We start from the raw sequence: 19564 nt of genomic DNA, 5'->3' as shown, positions 1-19564 counted from the left end.
CATGCGCTCGCACATATGGTAGTCAGAGGACAACCTTTGGGAGTCGGTTCTTTCCTTCCATCACGGGTCCCAGGGATTGAACTCGGGTCATCAGGCTGTGTGGCAAGCACCTTCGCCCACTGGAGCCGTATCACCAGCTGATTTTCTCCTTCATGAGAGTTCCTTCCTTTGTGGGACTTTTTCCTGGAGAGGCGTGAACACAAGTTCCCTGCAGATAGGGCAGCAGCAGCAGACTAAAGAATGACTCTATTCAGGTCTAGTTCTGTGAGCCAATGTTTACCTGGAGTTGCTTCCATAGTGTGTGGATAAAGGGTTACCCGCAGGAGCACGAACAGCCTACAAAAGGACCTTTCTCCTAGTCAACCATTCATGGGCTCGGGAGCCCTCCCCTCCCCTCCCCTTCCCTCCCCTCCCCTCCCCTCCCCTCCCGTCCCCTCCAGATGGAACGTTGGTGGATTGATCTCATTCCTGTCTCTTCTGGGTAATAAGAGCTGCTGGGAGTTCAAGGTGGCAGTGACCCTTCTGGGCCCAGAGCCCTGTTCCACAGCAGTCTCCTCGTCTGTTGCTGCTTTTCTTCTTCTCTTTCCCCATTTTCTACTCTTCCCCTCCCTGGTTTGTAGGAACTGACAGACCAGAGGGAGGTGACCTGGGTGTAAGTTCAAGTCTCCCCTTCTCAGTATGTCCCAATTTATCTTTTGACTTTGCTTGTAATCGTTTATCATAGTTGTACATTTATTTAAAATGGTTATGTGGTTGAACTATCCATTTTTTTGTTGTTTGAGAATTTCTTATGTGTTTATAATGTATTTTGAGCAAACCTCCGTCTCCACTCCTGGCCCATTCTCTATCACCCCACCCTTTACATCCTAACTTCACGCGATCGTTCTTTAAACCCATTTTTAAAAATTCAGAGTTTTGTGTCATTCTTAGAAAGAACCTTCCTGTTCTAGGATTTACATTTTCTTTTCATTGCTAATTTCCCCTTCTGTGTATGGGAGTTCAGGAAGCTCACTTCCCTCTGGAAGGTAGGACTGTTTCTATACATTCAGAGGGCTCTTTATTACCCCCCTTTCTACAGAGTGGTTGTTGCAGCCCCCCAAGAGGTAAAGGATGTTAACCAAACAGGTGCCCTCTACCAGTGCGACTACAGCACCAGGAGGTGCGAGCCCATTTCCCTGAAAGGTGAGTCTCGGCTCTCCCTCTGGCTCCTGATGGGAGTCTACCCGTGGGCACACCTGCTTTCCCAGGCATTCCTGTCACCTGCTTGTCTCTGCTGGGCAGAGAGCACCTGGCTTCCTAGCCTCTCCCTTGTCTACTGACCCCTCAGACAACCCTGCTTTGCTCCTTTTTCATGGTCTCCCCTGTGTCTCCCAGGCTGAAGTGACTCTTGGCAGCTCTTTTGCTAAAACAATTCATATTTAAATATTTTGTATGCGTGTGGTGCATGCACGTGTGCCTGCAGGTGCATGTGCTCTGTGTGCCACCTGTGGAGGCCACCGTCAACATCAGGTGTCGTTCTTGATTGCATGCTACCTTGTTTATTTTGAGTCAAGAGCTCATCGGTTTGCCTACGTTGTCTGGGCAATGAATTTCTCTCTCTCTCTCTCTCTCTCTCTCTCTCTCTCTCTCTCTCTCTCTCTTCCTCTCTCTCTCTTTCTCTCTCTTTTAATTTTTATGTTACATGTATGAATATTCGCCTCCATGTATGTATATATACCATATGCATCTCCATGTATGTATAAGTACCATATGCATGTCTGGTGCCCAGGGAGGTCACAAGAGAGTGTCAGATTCCTGGAACCAGAGTTACAGACAGTTGTGAGCTGCTATGCAGGTTCTGGGAACCAAACCTAGGTCCTAGAAGAGCAAACAGCACCCTTGACTGCTGGGCCATCTGGTCAATGAATTTCAAGGCTGCTTCTGCCTCTGCCCCTCTAGCACTGGGGTTCCAGATGAGTGTGACCTCACCCACTTTATTACGTGGATTCTGGGGACCCAAACTCAGGCCCTCAAGCTTTCATGATGGTGACTTTACTGACTGAGCCAGTGTTCCTGTTCCCAGATAGACATAAATAGTATATGTTATATCATGTGAGAGAATTATCTCCCTTTCCCTGTCTCTCTCTCCCTTTACCCCTCTCTCCCCCTCCCCGCACCTCTCTGCAAGGTCTCTGCTACCCAAGCTGGCCTCGAACTTGCTATGTAGCGATCGACAGCCTTAAACTCCTGATCCTCCTGCTTCACTCCCAAGTATTGGCATCACCACACATGACCTCAAGCTTTTGTGCATGCTGGGCCACGCTCTACCAGTGGGGCCACACCCCCATTCCTGAAATTGGGCTTCATTATCACAGTGTCTTATTTATCCTTTATTTTTTATTTTTGAGACCAGGTCTTGCTGTGTAGACCAGATTGGCCTCAAATATACAGAGATCCTTCTGTCGCTGCCTCCCAGCCACTGGGGTTAAAGGTGCTCCTTTCCACGCCTGGCTGACATTTTTACACATGCGTAAAATTATTTTCCAATCATTTCACCCTCTTTACCTTCTTTAATCTCCTGCCTCTTCCTGCTGCCTCTACTGCAAATGTTCCCCCACACTTTAAATCTTGTCTTTCTTAATTCTATCCACTTGTATGCAAATGACATCATTTCATTATTCTTTGTGGCTGGATGTGACTCTGTCGTGTAGACTGCATTTTTCTCTCTTCAGTCATCTATCGACTGGCTTCTGTGCTTGGCTATTGTGAGCAAGACAGTGAACATGGGTATGTGTATCTCTCATGTCACTGTTTCATTGTGGCAAGCTTTTTGGTTGGCCACCAGCTCACAAATAATGACACAGAAACTTGTTATTAATTATGACAGCTTGGCCTTTAGCTTAGGCTTGTCTCAACTAGCTCCTTTAACTTAACATGTTTATATTAATCTCTGTTCTGCCACGTGGCGGTACTTCTCTTCCATCTTGTACCTCCTATTTCCTCTTTGTATCTCTCTGGAGACTTCGCCTTTCTTCTTCCCAGAGCTCTCTCTGCCCAGAAGTCCCACCTCTACCTCCTGCCTAGCTATCGGCCATTCAGCTCTTTATTTCACCAATCACAGAGACACATCTTCACACAGCGCACACATACCCCACAACATTTCTCAACACTTGTGTTGTGTGTCTGTCTTCTTAGTGCCCCCAGAGGCTGTGAACATGTCCTTGGGTCTGTCCCTGGCTGCCACTCCAGACCCCTCCCAGCTGCTGGTGAGTTGCCCTGGATCAGAAGAGGGCTCTGAGGGGAGAGGTGGGAGGCCTGGGGAGGTTGGGGTGGAGGGTGGAGGTTCTGCGATGGCGGGCCAGGGGGCAGGGGCAGCCCCTTGACTGGCGCTTGACTGGCGCTCTGCCCCTCAGGCCTGCGGCCCCACGGTGCACCAAAACTGCAAGGAGAACACATACGCGAGTGGACTGTGCTTCCTGTTTGGCTCCAACCTGCTGAGGCCACCCCAGCAGTTCCCACAGGCTCTCAGAGGTAAGTCATTTTTGGCAGAGACTTGAGGACAGGAGGCAGGGCTGAGAATTGTTTTCAGGCTGTTTTAGAATTAACAGCTCATTACCTCTGCCATATTCTAGTCCTTTGAAGTAACTTTAAAAAAAATCCTTGGGCTGGAGAGATGGCTCGGAGGTTAAGAGCATTGAATGCTCTTCCAGAGGTCCTGAGTTCAATTCCCAGCAACCACATGGTGGCTCACAACCATCTGCAATGAGATATGGCGCCCTCTTCTGTATACATAATAAATAAATAAATCTTTAAAAAAAAAATCCAGCTCTGCTAGGTGCAGTGGCCTACCCCTGTGATCCTAACACTTGGGAGAAGGAGGAATGAGGGTCAGATGTTCAAGGTCATCTTCAGCTATAGAGTGAGTTTGAGCTAGCCTGGCCTAGCTCTGTCTCAAATGACAAAACAAAACTAACAGTGCTTCTCATGCTCAGGAGGAGGGTGGCTGTCTTGGTCAGTACTGCTGTGAAGGGACACTGTGACCAAGGCAGCTCTCATAAAAGGAAGCATTTGACTGAGGGCAGGCTCACAGTGTCAGAGGGTCGTCCATTAGCATCCTGACAGGGAGCATGGCAGCAGGCAGGCAGCCGTGGTCGCTGAGAACTGACTGAGAACTGACTGAGAACTGACTGAGAACTGACTGCATCCTGATCTGCTAGCTGAGAGAGAGACTCAGGGCTTGGCATGGGCTTTTGAAATCTCAAGGCCCACCCCCAGGGGCACACTTCCCCTGACAAGGCCACACCTCCTAATCCTTTCAAATAGTGCCACTCCCCGGTGACCAAGCATTCGAATCTGTGAGCCTATGGGGGCCGTTCTCACTCACACCACCACAGGGACTGTTCAGGTACATTGCTGTCAGTGGTCGGGGAGGAGTGGTCTCCTAACACCGGCCTGGTTCCGAGGCCTAGGTTTGTTGACTGAGGAAGAAATTGAGGGACTGAATGGTCATTTCAAGCCGCTTTCCCACAGTGCCTGGCAGCCCCAAGCTGATTATAAAACAGTCATTTTTTCTTTTATAACTTCCTTTTTCTTTTCTTCCTTCCTTCCTTCCTTCCTTCCTCCCTCCCTCCCTCCCTCCCTCCCTCCCTCCCTTCCTTCCTTCCTTCCTTCCTTCCTTTTCTTTTCTTTTTTTGATTTTTTTGAGTCAAGGTCTCTCTACATATCCCTGGCTGTCCTGAAACTCACTATATAGGCCAGGCTATTCTCACAGAGATCCGCCTGCCTCTGCCTCCTAAGTGCTGGGATTAAAGGTGTGTGCCACCATGCCCACTTTTTCTTTTAAAAGCATTTGTTTTATATTTGTGTGTGTGTGTGCGTGTGTGCCCCTTATTGTCCAGCTGAGAGCTGACACCCAAAGATGCCGTTTCTAATTACTTTACTAATTTCTATTCTTTTCTCCTCTTGCCTAGAATGTCCTCAGCAGGAGAGTGACATTGCCTTCTTGATTGATGGCTCTGGTAGCATCAACCCCAGAGACTTTCAGAAGATGAAGGAGTTTGTCTCAACTGTGATGGAACAGTTCATAAAGTCTAAAACCTTGGTGAGGGCTGGTGGGTAGCCCTACATAAGGCTGACAAATTCATGACAACCAGGCTGTTGGATGGACACAAATGTGGGGTTGGATGGTAGTGTTACCTCACCATGCTCTTCTCTCCCGTGCTGGTTGCCATCTTAGCATTCTTTGGCTCCTTTCAAGTAGGCGGCCCTCATTAATTGATAGGGGGATGAAACCCACATGTCCGTCTTGCTGAGCTCTAGTATTGTCAAAAGATGTGTACAGTCCGTGTGTGTGTGTGTGTGTGTACTTCCTCTGGTGTAACGCCAGGTGCCCTGTCCCTAGTTCTCTTTGATGCAGTACTCCGACAGCTTCCAGACTCACTTCAGCTTCAACGATTTCAAGAGAAAACCTGACCCGAGGTCCCATGTGAGCCGCATATCTCAGCTGGGCGGAAGGACGAAAACCGCCACAGGAATCCGCAGAGTAGTGTGAGTCGCCACCTCTTTGCTTCCGGAGACGGAGACGATGGTGCTTTCAGCCAGCCGGTGAAGGGCCAGAGAGCTGCTCAGACAGGGACGGGTGATGGATTTTCCAGAGGGCGAAACTGTTTGAAGAACGTTCATGTAGACACAGGCTGCAGTTAAAATCAACAGTTTAGAGAGGCAGCAAGAACATGGCTGGAAAGATGGGTTGAGCCTATTCTGGGTATGTGGCCTCGGGCAGAGTGCTGGCCTAATGGATGGAAGCCGCTGGGATGGACCCTCAACACCGTAAGAAACAAACAACCAACCAAACCAAACCGAAACAACAAAAAGACGAAATAAAAATAGGCTAAATCCATGTCCTCACCAAATGCAACTTTCTAGTCAGTGTGGCTAACTGTCCCACGGCAGGTTTTAAGCAGGAGGGAGACATTCTGTCTTTTTTGTTTCTAAGATGGCTCTGCTTTTGGTTTATGTACTGAGGGGAGTGTGGGGTTGGAGAGAGAGTAGAAGATGAGGTGCAGGGGCCATAGGTCAGTTAATAAAGGGCTTGCAATGCAAACCTTAGACCCGAGTTCCATCCCCAGAACCCATGTAGAAAAGCCAGACTCAGTGGCAGTTCACTTGGAATCCTAAGGCCAGGGAGGGAGGCACAGAGAGGAGGGTCCCTGGAGCTTGAAGCGCCAGGACAGTGAGAGACCCTGCCTCAGAACACGGTGGGCAGCTCTTGTTTGTTTTTTCTCTCCTCTTTACTCTTTGGTGGGTGGAAGGGGGAGTCTTCTACCCAGCTCCCAAATGAATCACACACCGAGTCTTATTCTTACTTATAAATGCCCGGCCTTAGCTTGGCTTGTTTCTAGCCAGCTTTTTTTTTTTTTAAATTTAAATCATCCCATCTACCTTTTGCCTCTGGGCTTTTACCTTTCCCTATTTCTGTATATCTTTTCTTTGCTTCTTACTCTGTGGCTTGCTGTGTAGCTGGGTGGATGGCCCCTGATGTCCTCCTCCTTCTTTTCTCATTCCTTCTTCCTCTTTTTCTCCTACTTGTTCTCTCTGCTTGCCAGCCCCACTTATTCCTTCTCCTGCCCATCTATTGGCCATTCAGCTCTTTATTAGACCAATCAGGTGTTTTAGACAGGCACAGTAACACAGCTTCACAGAGTTAAACAAACACAACATAAAAGAATGCAATACATCTTTGCATTATTAAACAAATATTCCACAGCATAAACAAATGTAACACATCTTAAATTAATATCCACAATAGACAGCTGCTGAGGTATGATATTTTGCCCCATCCCACTTTCTCCCCACAACACATGTGTAGGAAAATGAAGTAGAAAGCTTGAATAGTATTCTAGGTAAGATTTAATGATGGACTGAAGAGGTTTTATTTCTTTACATTTTTCTATATTTAACAGTTATGAGGAGCCTGCATGTGGTAGTGCATGCCTGTTATTCAGGAGATAGAGTCAGGGGGATCACCAATTTTGAGACCCAGCCAGACTCTGTGTTCAAAACATAAAAACAAAAACAGTCAAACTCAGGAGGAGACAGCCCTTGACAGACAGAGCTCAGCTGTACCTGTGATTGGGACTTTGTTGCTGTTTCATGCCGGATGCTAACAACATCTCTGTCTATTTGTGTTTCTGCCATTCTCTTCTCTGCACAGAAGAGAACTGTTTCAGAAAACTAGTGGGGCCCGGGAGAATGCTGTGAAGATCCTAGTTGTCATCACAGATGGAGAAAAATTCGGTGATTCCTTGGATTATAAGGATGTCATCCCTGAGGCAGACAAAGCAGGGATCATTCGCTATGTCATTGGGGTAAGAAATGTAGATATTGGGCCTGGTACTTCTCTGGAGATTGTCTACTGATGTGTCCTGTCTTCAATTTGCAAATATTGGTAAAATGAAAAGGAGGCAAAGGCCTTTGCTGGGCCATGCACACTGCTAGCACATATCTACACACCACAATAATACTGTATATATAACAAATGATCCCAAATTCAGTGGCTCAACACTTTTGGTTTTGAGCCTAGCCTTTAATGGCTGGGCCATCTCTCCAGCCCTCAGTAGCTTAATATAAGTCAGCTTGTAATTTGGCCAGATTGTTTTCCTGGTCTCAGCAAGGCTCACATATCTGCCGTTAGCTGCAGGCTGGTGGGCAGATCTGCCAACCTTGCCTTTGCTCGATCCACTTCTGGATGACAGTTATGCTTGTCTGCTGGGCAGATAGCCTTGCTGGGGACAAGTTGGTAATTTGGCTCTACTACTCACTAGATCTCATTCTCCGGTGGCCTCCCCCAGGGATGCCCTTATGAAAAAGGCAGAGGAGAAAGGAGGCAGATGTTGCAGGTGCTTTTGACTAGCTTCTGTTAGCATCACATTTGGTACCAATCATGGGCTGATGCAGAGACAGTGAGCTGGGCAGGATTGTCCATGAGTGGGTGGGTGGGTGTGGCAAAATTTGGGAAAAGGGCTTGGATACAGAAAGAGGTAAAGTGTGAGGGTCACCAGTGCCACCGCACTTGTGTGCCACCTTGTATGACATAGAGAAAGGTATGAACTCATAGAGCGGCGTGTAAGAAGAACCTCCACCCATCACAGGGATTCTCTCGGGGCTGGAAAGATGGCTCAGTAAGAGTACTTACTGTTTTTCTGGAGGGCCAGCCCTCGGGGCAGGTGACTCAGGACAGCTTGCAACTCCAGCTCCAAGGGATCTGACGCCCCTGGCCTCCAGTCCACATGCACGTGGACCCACACAAAGACACATGCATACACACACACATATACACACACACACACACACACACACACACACACACACACACACACACACGTGCGCTCGGGGTGGAGGGGAGAATTAAAAGCAAAATAATTTTAAAAAGGATTCTCTTTTGCTGGGGATGTCAGGCCCCTACCAGAAGGAATGGTATAACAAGTGGGTGATGATCTGCACACCAAATTGTTCCCTGTGGTGCACAAACCTAACTGTCCCCAGCAACCCTGTTCTAAGTGCCTTCTGGTGAACTCTTTATTTGACAGAAGTTTCAGATTCCTTTGTTCAGAATTTTCTTTGCTAGATGCTGCTGTTACCATCAGAGAATACATAGTCTAGCTTCTGCTCTTTGGAAACAGGTGGGAAATGCCTTCAGCAGTATGAAATCCCGCCAAGAGCTTGATACCATCGCGTCTAAGCCAGCTAATGATCACGTGTTTCAAGTGAACAACTTTGAAGCTCTGAAGACCATTCAGAACCAGCTTCAGGAAAAGATCTTTGCCATTGAGGGTGAGTCAGCCCAGTGCAGACCAGCAGTTCCTACTTCTGGGGTAGCATTCCCACCCCACCTCCAGCTCTTCCCCTGCCACTCAGGTTTGACTTGCTCCCTTCCTTTGAAAGAAGCAAAGCTAGATTTTTGTCTCTAATTATCAAATCTAGGCTATAGGAAGATTAAACTGTAGCATGGTGGATTCAAATCCTATACAATAATTTTCCAAAAATGTGTATGTGCTGTGAGCCCTGATTTCCTGGCATGGCTCCTCTGCCTCGAAGAGTGTGTGGTACATAGAAAGTGTCTAATAAATATTTATCAAGTACATTTACAAATTAGAGATTTTTTTTTTGAGGGACACGTTTTGGAGGTAGAGTCTCATCTTGTAGCCTATGATGAGCTTAAGCTCTTGGCAACCTCTTGCCTCAGCCTCTTTGTGTCTGCTACAGCACCTGACCACCTTAGGGTATTTCATTATCATCTGGATGACTGGCTTCTGTGGAAAAGTTGGGAGGTTAGATACCTTGAGAAAAGGAAGGTCCCTGAAGGCCTGCCATCCCCGTAAGGTGCCTGTGTTCAACATGGGAGCCTCCCTTTGTCTGGCAGTGATAGCATTTGAGGTTTTGGGTATTTGGCCCACGCTTCTCTGCTTGCTTTAATGCAGACCGTTTTCTTCCTTGTAGGCACGCAGACAGGAAGCTCCAGCTCTTTTGAGCACGAGATGTCTCAAGAAGGCTTCAGTGCTGCCATCACCTCTGTGAGTGGTTTAAACTGGGGGTGACGATGGGGCACGGAAAGCAAGGAGAGGCCCAAGGGTTGGGGGGCTTCTCCCTGCGGCAGCTTCTCACGGGGAGGCTGTTTGACAGGCAGCACGGGCCCTTTCTCTCCCCACTCTCAGTCCTGTTATGCTCCCATCCCCAGAGTGGTCCCTTGCTGGGCACCGTGGGGAGCTTTGACTGGGCAGGTGGAGCCTTTCTGTACACCTCGGAGGATAAAGCCACCTTCATCAACACAACCCGAGTGGATTCAGACATGAATGACGCTTACTTGGGTAAGTGAGGAGGGCAGGGTTGCTCCAGGAAGGGGTCAAGATGTGATGTCACTCAGCTGACATGGATGCTGTTGGCTCTTCTGTTGGCCCTTGGGACAGCTGTAAGGATGAAAAAAAAAAAAATCTCAATTTAAGTTTGGTTCTGTTCATAGTAGTTAGCCCAACACATCAGGCATAGGGCTGCTGCTCTATTGCCCTACTTGAGACGGGGCCTGCATTGTGGAAAGGAGGGCCAGATCTTCGATGGAAAACACTTTGCCTATTGAAAGCATTCTTTTTAGGTTATGCTTCTGCAGTCATCTCGAGGAGCCGGGTCCAAAGCTTGGTTTTAGGGGCACCTCGATATCAGCACACTGGCCTGGTGGTGATGTTCAGACAGAATTTCGGTGCCTGGGAGCCCCACGCTGATATCAAGGGCAGCCAGGTAAATACAGAGTGTGTGAAGCATAGACATGCAGAGGTGCCTAGGAACTGAGATTCTAGGGTAGACCAATGGCATGTGTGGCAGTCTTTGGAGAGCTCTATGTTAGAGAGGCCCAGGTCAGCTTTGCATCTGAGAATGTCCTGCCGTTGGCTTTTCTTTCTTGTGTTGTGGTACTGGGGTTTGAACCCAGGGCCAGGCAAGTGCTTTACCGAGCTGTATCCCCAGTCCTACCCTCAGCATTTCCAGCAATGCCTAGTAATATGTGACCTGCATAGAGTTTTCTATGACTTCTTGTTTTTGAGTTGCCATTCAGTCAGGACATAAACCAATACAGCGACATTAGGTATTAAAATACTGAAAGCATTCCATGTCTGTTGATGGTCTAGGGTGATAACTGAGATGTGAATTTGATGCCCAGAACCCACATAAAAAAACTGGGCATGGTGGCATGCTTGTGAACCCAGAGCTGGCAAGGTGGAGACAGGGGCATCTCCTGGGGTTCCCTGGCCAGCCAGCATACCCTGCTTGGTGAGCTCCAGGCCAATGAGAGACTGTATCAATAAACAACGTAGGCAGTTGCTGAAGAATGGCTGTAGCAGGCTTTTCCTTTGGGGCCACCAACCAGCTCCCAAATCACGACACAGAGACTTCTTGTTAGTTATGAAGGCTTGGCCTGGCTTAGGCTCTTTTCAGGCCAGGTCTTTTAACTTAAGTTAACCTGTTTCTCTTTATCTAGCTTTTGCCTCGGGGCTTTTACTCTTCTTTCCTTCTGTGTATCTGACTCTCACTGCTTCTCAAGTCTGCTGGCTGGAGGCTGCCTGGCTTCTGGCCCCGGGTGTCTCCCTTGTTCTCTCCTCGTCCTTCTCTCGTCTCTCCCTTTGAGCCTAGATCTCTTCTCTTTATCCTCTCTGTCCACCAGCCCTTGCCTATCCTTTCTCTGCCTACCTATTGGCCGTCCAGCACTTTATTAGAACAATCAGGTGCCTTAGGCAGGCAAGGTGAAACAAATGCAACACATCTTTTTATAATTAAACAAATGCAGCATCAACAAGTTTAACACATCTTTACATTGTTAAACAAATATAGCATAAGCAAATGCAACACACCTTTACACAGTTAAAGTAATATTCTGCAGCATAAACAAATGTAACATCTTGTATAATATTAGAGGGACCAGCTTTAATATTATACATCCCAGGGGCTCAGGAGACAGAACTACAAACGACGAGGACTATTTTCGGGAAATAGAATCTCAGCACACTGAGCTCTATAGTCCACTTGCTTTAATTCCTTTGGGATAACATCCTATGTACACAGCTTCAGTTCTGTTCTCCTGCCTAGCTCCTTTCTTGCCTGATTTCTCTCTATGTTTATCTACTGCTCCCTCTAAATTCTATCTTAATTCTCTCATCTTAATTCTGCCTCATCTAGGTCCTTTTCACCTTGTTCTTACCCAGCTAGGACTTCCCCATCTGACTCTTCCTCATCTTCCATCTCATCCTCACATACTCTCTGGTCAAAATCCTCTTTATCCCTCTCCGTTCTCCATCTCTAAGTCTTCCCCAAGTCTCTCAGGAGTCCAGTTATAAACCCAGGCAATAGCAAGCTCCTGGTCAAGCAAGGTCACCAGGCTTGAATTCTACGTGGTCATAAAGGCAGGTAAGAATTTTCTTCAGGCAGTGACCACCAGGCTTCCAAGGTCAAATGGAGGGATGATAAGAATCACATAGAGGGGCAGTAATTGTTAATTATCATTTGCAACCCAAAAGGGAAGTGACCAGTGGGGAAATGAATTAACTAAAGGCTAAATTCGGGTAATATCTAAGAAGAGGGATCTTATGTGCTCCACTATAGTCTTAAATGTGATTGGTAGAAAATGTTAAGAATCTATAAGTTGCTAGGTCAATGGGAGAAAATAAAACTGCCTTCTTTTTTTTTTCCTGTGGCTCCTATTTGTCCAAGCTATCTGCTGTTTTTCTGCAGGGTTGGGGAAAGTGTGCTCGGTTGCTAGGCAACCTGTGTACAGCTAGATGCCTCTAGTGATAGTTAAAGGGAGATCTGGAACTAGAGGAAAGATTTGGGAAAGGAGGAAGTTAAGCTTAATTGGCACATCTGCCAGGCCTTCTCAAACAGGTAGTCTGGATGTTATGCCCAAATCACCCCCAGAGAGACCACCAAAGACCAAGGATGTCCAGAATGCAACAGCAAGGTTTATTGTAGGTGCTGCACAGTACAAGCCTGGTAGGGAACTCGTCTCAAGCACTCACTCATCACAGCACAGCGAGGCAGGGAGGAGTTCCCTTTCTTTGTGAGGCTTGCTTTTTAAAGGCAAAAGCCACGAGTCCCTCTAGGTTGTGGGGGAGTTAGTACGGGTACAATTCTAATTGGCTAAATCTTCCTGAGCCTCCGGGTTGTCTTATTTTTTGTTTGTTTGTCCATTTGCTTTGTTAGAACTTTTACAGCCCATCTCCGTAGTTGAGATGTGCCATCCTGTGGTTAATCAGTCACCGCCAAATGGCCTGGCTTTTGTCCGGCATTTGGGGCACTCTTTTGTTAATTAGTTGTTACCAGATGGCTCTTCCTGACTTTGTACTTTTAAGTTCCTGGGGCTGGTGCCCTCATTTCTGGGAGCTTGAAACTGGCCTAGGTCTATCTATATTAAGTTATCTTTGTCTAAGCCTCCTTCTTCGTCTTAGAGAATAGAGTGAGTTTCTTACATGGATGCTAAAGTCTGTTCTTAGAGAGTACAGAGGTATCTCTGATAAAGTACTTTCCTCCATCTGGGATGGTCCTGGCCGGATGCTGCCAATGATGATAATTACAGGGAGGCTTGAACTGGGGTTCTGTCTGAGCATAGCTGTCAGCGCAGAAGGTTATCTAAATATTCCTAGAAGTGGTTAGGTAAGGAGTTAGAGGTCTATAAAGTTAGTAAGGCTGTAAGAAAGGAGGGTCCAAGCTAAATTGGGTAAAGCTATTACTTAACGTCCACCTGACCTAGGCAGTGTCTCCTTGTGGAATTTACCTTAAATCAAGAGACTTGCATGTGGGCTGTTATTACTGTTAGTCCTTGAAAGTGGCTAAGGGAGATAGATATCTGATTCCAGAGAAAGCCTTTCCTGAGGCTGTTCTCCAAATACCTGGAATGTGTATGTCCAGAGAGTGATCAATCCACACTGTTAGCCATTCTTAGGGAAAAATCAACTGGGAAAACTATGAAGGCACACATGATTTTCATAACAGAATACAGCTGATATATAACAAGCCAAGTAACACCAAAAGCTCCTTAGAATTTGGCTTCCTCTGAAGGAATTCCTTGATCCCTCCAGGTATTGACTTCGCCATAACCAGCTGAGTTCTTATGATATATCCCTGCTGCCCTCAGCAGTAACATATCATTGCTTAGTTAAAACAATATTCCTCGGCGGGCGGTGGTGGCACACGCCTTTAATCCCAGCACTTGGGAGGCAGAGGCAGGTGGACCTCTGTGAGTTCGAGGCCAGCCTGGGCTACCAAGTGAGTTCCAGGAAAGGCGCAAAGCTACATAGAGAAACCCTGTCTCGAAAAACCAAAAAAAAAAAAAAAAAAAAAAAAAAGAAAGAAAGAAAGAAAGAAAGAAAATATTCCTCAACAAATGACCCCTGAGGTTGCCCTCTGGCTTACACACACACGCCCCCATACACATTAAAATACTGAACTAATTCCGTATCTGTTGATAACTGGCTGTGGCTCTAAGATGCCTCAGATGGACCAACTGATGTCAGAGTTCGTGGGGAAATGTAAGAGACCCAGAATAACCAAAACCGTCTTGAAGAAGGAGACCACTTCCCAACCCCAAATTTACAAGACCAGGTATGGTAGTGCGTGCAGAAAATCTTAGTATGGGAGAGGATGAGGCAGGAGGATTGCATGTTTGAGGTCAGATTAGGCTACACAGTGAGTTCTCGGCTAACCTTGGCTATATTGCTTGAGACTCAGCCTCAAAACCCCAAATAAAACAACAGCAAAGCCAATTACACACCTCCAGTGTACGGGCAGATAGAGATGAAAAGGGGGACGCTGGGAATGACTATCCAACGTAAGGTTTCTTTCCGGGGACAGTGTTCCAGCCTTAGAGCCGATGGTTACAAAACATAAATATACTGAACACTACTAAGTTTTGAACTTTAAAACAGAGAATTTATGTTATGTAAACCATTTTGAAAAAACTCAATGTAATTCGTCATAACAACAGAGTATAAGAGATGTGTAGTCACCTTAGCAGATACAGAAATAGAACCTGGCTGACTCTGACATCTTTTCACAGTTGAAAACCCAGTGAGTTGGGGGCCAAGGGGTGTGTCCTTAACTTGAAAGGGTCCTTTACAAAGTCTCCAGCATGCCTTGTGCTTAAAAGTGGAGGAGAATGTTTCGTCTTAAAACTGTAAATAGCCAGGCGGTGGTGGCACACGCCTTTAATCCCAGCACTCGGGAGGCAGAGGCAGGCGGATCTCTGTGAGTTCGAGGCCATCCTGGTCTGCAGAGTGAGATCTAGGAAAGGTGCAAAGCTACACAGAGAAACCGTGTCTCAAAAAACCAAAAAAGAAGAAAAAAAACTGTAAATAAGGTGACTACTACTCTTACTATTTTTTTAAGTACACAAGTGTATTGTTGAGCTATTTATGGAATTAAAATCATATTCCTCACAGCAGTGCCCAGAGGCTTGCAGCTTAGTTGATTTTAGGTCTAGTCAAGTTGACAACTGAGGTTAGTCATCACATCATCTATTTTTGTTTTTGTTGTCTGCATTTTGGGATCTAATAAAGAAACCTACCCCTGCTCATATCAAGGTCCTAAGTGTTCCTTTCTGTTTTCTTCTAGGAATTTCCTAGTTTAGGCATTACATGTAGGTCTTCAGCACATTTAGAATTAACTGGGGTAGGGGTCTAGTTCCATTCTTCTGCACATAGTTTCTCAAGTGATAACATTTATTAAACGGATGTTCATTTTATGTGTCTCCTTGGGGCCTTTGTTGAAAATCTGTTATCTGTGGGAATGTGGATTTCTGGGTTGGTTCTGCATCCACCCCCCTGGCTTATTGTTATTTATATTCTGATGTCATGCTGCTTTGATTACAGAAGATTTTTTTTTCATAGATGTAGATGGAAGTTTCTGTCCTGCCAGCAATTCCCAAGATAAACATACTGAGACTTAATATTACTTATAAATGATTGGCCATTAGCTCAGGCTTGTTACTAATTAGTTCTTCCAACTTAACCCATTTCTATGAATCTATGTGCTGCCCCAAGGCTTGTGCTTTTTACCTCTACCCCATTTTGTGTTCCAATTCATTCTCTATCTGGCTTACAACTCTCTGACTCTGCCCTTCCTCATCCCATCATTCTCAGTTTGGCTTTCTCGCCTAACTTTATCCTGTTCAGCTATTGGCCAGTCAGCTTGTTTATTAAACCAATCATAGTGACATATATTCACACAGTGTATGGAAGGATTGTTTCATAGCATGCATGCACGCACACACGCACGCACGCATGGCGGGCACACACACACATACATACACACACACACACACACACACACACAAACACACATTTTGAGTCAGGATCTTTCTGTTCAGCCTGAGTTGTCTGTGAGGATGATCCTCTTGTCTCTGCCTCCCAAGCTCTGTGATTACAGTTATGTGCCCATACCAGGTATGGCAGACCTATAGTATTGTAGTACCCTCATCTTTCTTCTTTGTGCTCAAGATTGTTTTGATATTTGAGGCTTCTTTTAATTCTTATGAATTTTAGAATTTAAAAGAATATTTTTACTAAAACTGCTATTTTATTTCAATGTAGACTAATTCTTCTAATTCATAAACATGGGATGTCTTTTTATTTTTTATGTTCTTTTCAATCTCTTCTCAATATTTTATATTTTTCATTCTAAAGAGCCTCCATTCTGTGGTTCAAATCATTCCCAGTTTTTTTTAAATCTTTTTTTTTTTTGAGATAATGTCAAATACCCCAGGTTGGCTTGGAACTTTCTATGTAGCTGACAATGACCTTGAACTTCTCATCCTCTTGCCTCTTCCAAGTGCTGGTATGTACCACCAGGATTACAGGCATGTACCACCAGGTTATGGGCATGTACCACCAGGATTATGGGCATGTACCACCAGGATTACAGGCATGTACCACCAGGATTATAGGCATGTACCACCAGGATTACAGGCATGTACCACCAGGATTATGGGCATGTAACCACCAGGCTCCACTGGTATGGTGCTGGAGTTTTCTCCATGCTCAGTGAGCACTTTATCTTCTGAGCTGTATCTACAGACCTTTTGTTAATTTAAAAAAAAATTAAATGTGTGATTTGTGTAAGTGTGTTCAGATGTCCATGGATACCATGGATCCTAGGAGATGACCTAGAACTAGAGTTACAGGTGGTTGTGAACTGTCCAGTGAGGGTGATGGGAACTGAACTCAGTTTCCTGTGGAACAGCAGCAGGTGCCTTTAACTGCTGAGCCACCTCTCCAGCCCTAGATCTATCATTATTTGGATGGATGTTGTAAATGGTATTAATTTTCTTCGCAAATGTTTTCCGATGGTTCACTATTGGTACCTAGAATGCTGCTGCATTTGTGTGTTGATTCTGTATCCTTTAACTTTACCAAATTATGTGCTCTAACAGTATTTTTGATAGAGTCGAGAATAATGTCTCTAAGTTTTGCTTCCTCCTGTCCTGTCTAGACGCTCTCCTTTCTGTCTCTTGCTTAATTTCCGTGCCTTAATTTCTGGCATCTTACACTGTGCTGAGCAACAGTGCTGTGCAGATCTTACAGAAAACTTCTTAAAGAAGTTTCTTATCATTTAGGGTGGTGTTTGCTTTTGGTTTGTCATAGATTATGTGTGTGTGTGTGTGTGTGTGTGTGTGTGTGTGTGTGTGTGTGTGTGTGAACTCACTCTGTAGACCAGGCTGGCTTTGAACTCAGAGATCCGCCTGCCTCTGCCTCTCGAGTGCTGAGATTAAAGGTGTATGTCACCACTAACCACCAAATTATTTTTTATAATTAATTTATTTAGAATTTTATCATGAAGAAATGTCGAATCTTATAAGATGGTTTTCTTGCCTGCCCTGAAATGATCACACAACTTTTTCTGTTTGGTCTAGAGATGTGATATATCCCTTTATTGGTGATTTCCCCCCACCTCCTCCCCTTCTTCCTCTCCTCTTTTCTTTCTTATTCTTCATCTCTTTCCTCCTTTGCAGTATAGCTTCATGGACACTCGGCAGATACACCACCGCCTCTCACCTGTGCCACTGGACCCAGAGGACCATTGAAAATGAGCTGTTGGGTTGAGTCTCTAACACTTTATTTAGATTTTTTTGCAGCTGTATTCACAAGGGGTGCAGTCTGTGTTTTCTTTTTGTTGTGTGCTTGTCTGGCTTTAGTATTAGTGTAATTCTGGCTTTATAAAATGATTTTGGAACTAGTCCCTCTCTTTTGAGCTTGAGATACCTGTAATCCTTTTACAGATGGAGGCTCAGGAGTTCAAGGCCAACCTGAGCTCCATGAGACTCCACCACCCTCAACTCCACTAACGGATGCTCTTCAACTCTTCATGGAATGGAGCAGTGAGCCACGGGGTTCTCTTTGTTGGAATTTTTTTTTTTTTTAATTACTGATTCACTCTCATTCCAAATTATTGGTCTGTTCAGGCTTTGCTGCATAGGATTCTCCTGATGAACTGTATTCTCTGTTATCATGATTCTGTCTCTAAGGCAGGCTGTCATGAGGCCCGCTTTGTCTGACAGGAGTCTGTGGTATCCTTCTCTTTCATGGTCATTGTTTACTTGGAGAAGCTTTTGTTCTTCTTCCTTCACTTTTAAGCTATGCCCATAAATCTGCACCTAAAGGACTCATTTGGGTAGCCAGTAACTGAACTTAAAAAACCCATCCAATCAGGCCTGGAGAACTGGCTCATCAGTTAAGAGTATTCATTGCTCTCGCAGAGGACCAGTTTGACTCCCATCGCCCACATGGGGCTCACAACAATCTGTAATTCCAGTTCAGGGGGTGTCTAATGTCCTCTTCTGGCCTCCATAGGTACCAGACACACATCTAGTACACAGACACATGCAGACAAAATACCTATATACGTAAAATAAAATAACCCAACAAGCCAAACAAAACAAAAACTCCAAACCCATTCATGTGTTCCGTGTTCTGGTTAAAGAGTGTGGTTGACTTGGATTTGGCACGGTGTTGGTGAACACTGTCTTCTGTCCTGTAGTTCCTGCCCTCCATTCTGTTTCTTATTGTCTTGTTTGCCTTTGATCATTTTTTATTGTTATATATTTTGATTTCTTTCTTCTTTGTGTTTCTGCCACACATTTTTCTCTGTGTATACGAGGCTGACATAAGACATCTTATAGTTAGAGCAGTCTATTTTTAACGGATGACAATTTCACGCACATTAAAATAAACTACTCATTAACAGCTTCTTCCGCCACTTTTTATGTTGTTATTGTCACAATGATGAACTAATATTCAACAAAAGTGCAAAAAATGTAATGGAGAGACTTTTTAGCGACTGACAAACCATTTTATCGCACATCACATGAAACTGATCCAAAGAACAGTCAATTTCTTATGAGATTTAACATCCAGTCACCACACTAGCCATACAACTAAGCATTACTAAGGAGAAATGGAGACAGATACAGATATACACATGGAAATCTACGTGCAAATGCTTGTCATTGCTGTTATCAATCATGCCAAACTGGAGGCAATCTGGATTGCCCTGAGCCGGAGGATGGAATAGCCAACTGTGGCATGCCCCTGCAGTGGGGTGCTCACCAGCAATAGGAATGGGTTACTAATGTGTACAAACAATATGGATAGATTTCAAGTGAACTATTCCAGGTGAAAGACGAAGTCTAAAGAGTCTTCCTACTAGGTAAACCATTCTTTTTTTTTTTTTTTGGTTTTTCGAGACAGGGTTTCTCTGTGTACCTTTGCGCCTTTCCTGGAGCTCACTTGGTAGCCCAGGCTGGCCTCGAACTCACAGAGATCCGCCTGGCTCTGCCTCCCGAGTGCTGGGATTAAAGGCGTGCGCCACCAACGCCCAGCTTAGGTAAACCATTCTTACAGCATAGAAAAGAACAGCTCGGACACAGGGGCAGAAAACACATCTGTGCTTTCTGGGGATTGCCAATGCGGAAGAACCAACTGTGAGGCACCAGGAGGGCTTCCTTACCCTGATGGTGGTCATGATTATATGACTGGATGTTTGTCGAAACTCTAAA

General features: G+C 45.4%; 1 protein-coding gene across 1 annotated transcript in view; it reads left to right on the top strand.

The window, feature by feature from the left end:
- The window catches only part of LOC114704404 (integrin alpha-M), a 49091-nt gene that overhangs the window by 6817 nt on the left and 22710 nt on the right, over positions 1-19564 (top strand). The window contains exons 3-12 of the mRNA XM_028885647.2: positions 1079-1182; positions 3175-3245; positions 3393-3510; positions 4950-5080; positions 5381-5526; positions 7193-7346; positions 8661-8811; positions 9478-9551; positions 9716-9845; positions 10127-10269. Of these exons, the coding sequence (XP_028741480.1) occupies positions 1079-1182; positions 3175-3245; positions 3393-3510; positions 4950-5080; positions 5381-5526; positions 7193-7346; positions 8661-8811; positions 9478-9551; positions 9716-9845; positions 10127-10269 (1222 nt within the window). The remainder of the gene's footprint in view (positions 1-1078; positions 1183-3174; positions 3246-3392; positions 3511-4949; positions 5081-5380; positions 5527-7192; positions 7347-8660; positions 8812-9477; positions 9552-9715; positions 9846-10126; positions 10270-19564) is intronic.

This window comes from Peromyscus leucopus, chromosome 1 (assembly GCF_004664715.2).
Source record: "Peromyscus leucopus breed LL Stock chromosome 1, UCI_PerLeu_2.1, whole genome shotgun sequence".
NCBI classification, from domain to species: Eukaryota; Metazoa; Chordata; class Mammalia; order Rodentia; family Cricetidae; genus Peromyscus; species Peromyscus leucopus.
The sequence above is the reverse complement of the archived record's forward strand: the minus strand, read 5'-3'. Positions and strand labels throughout refer to the sequence as shown.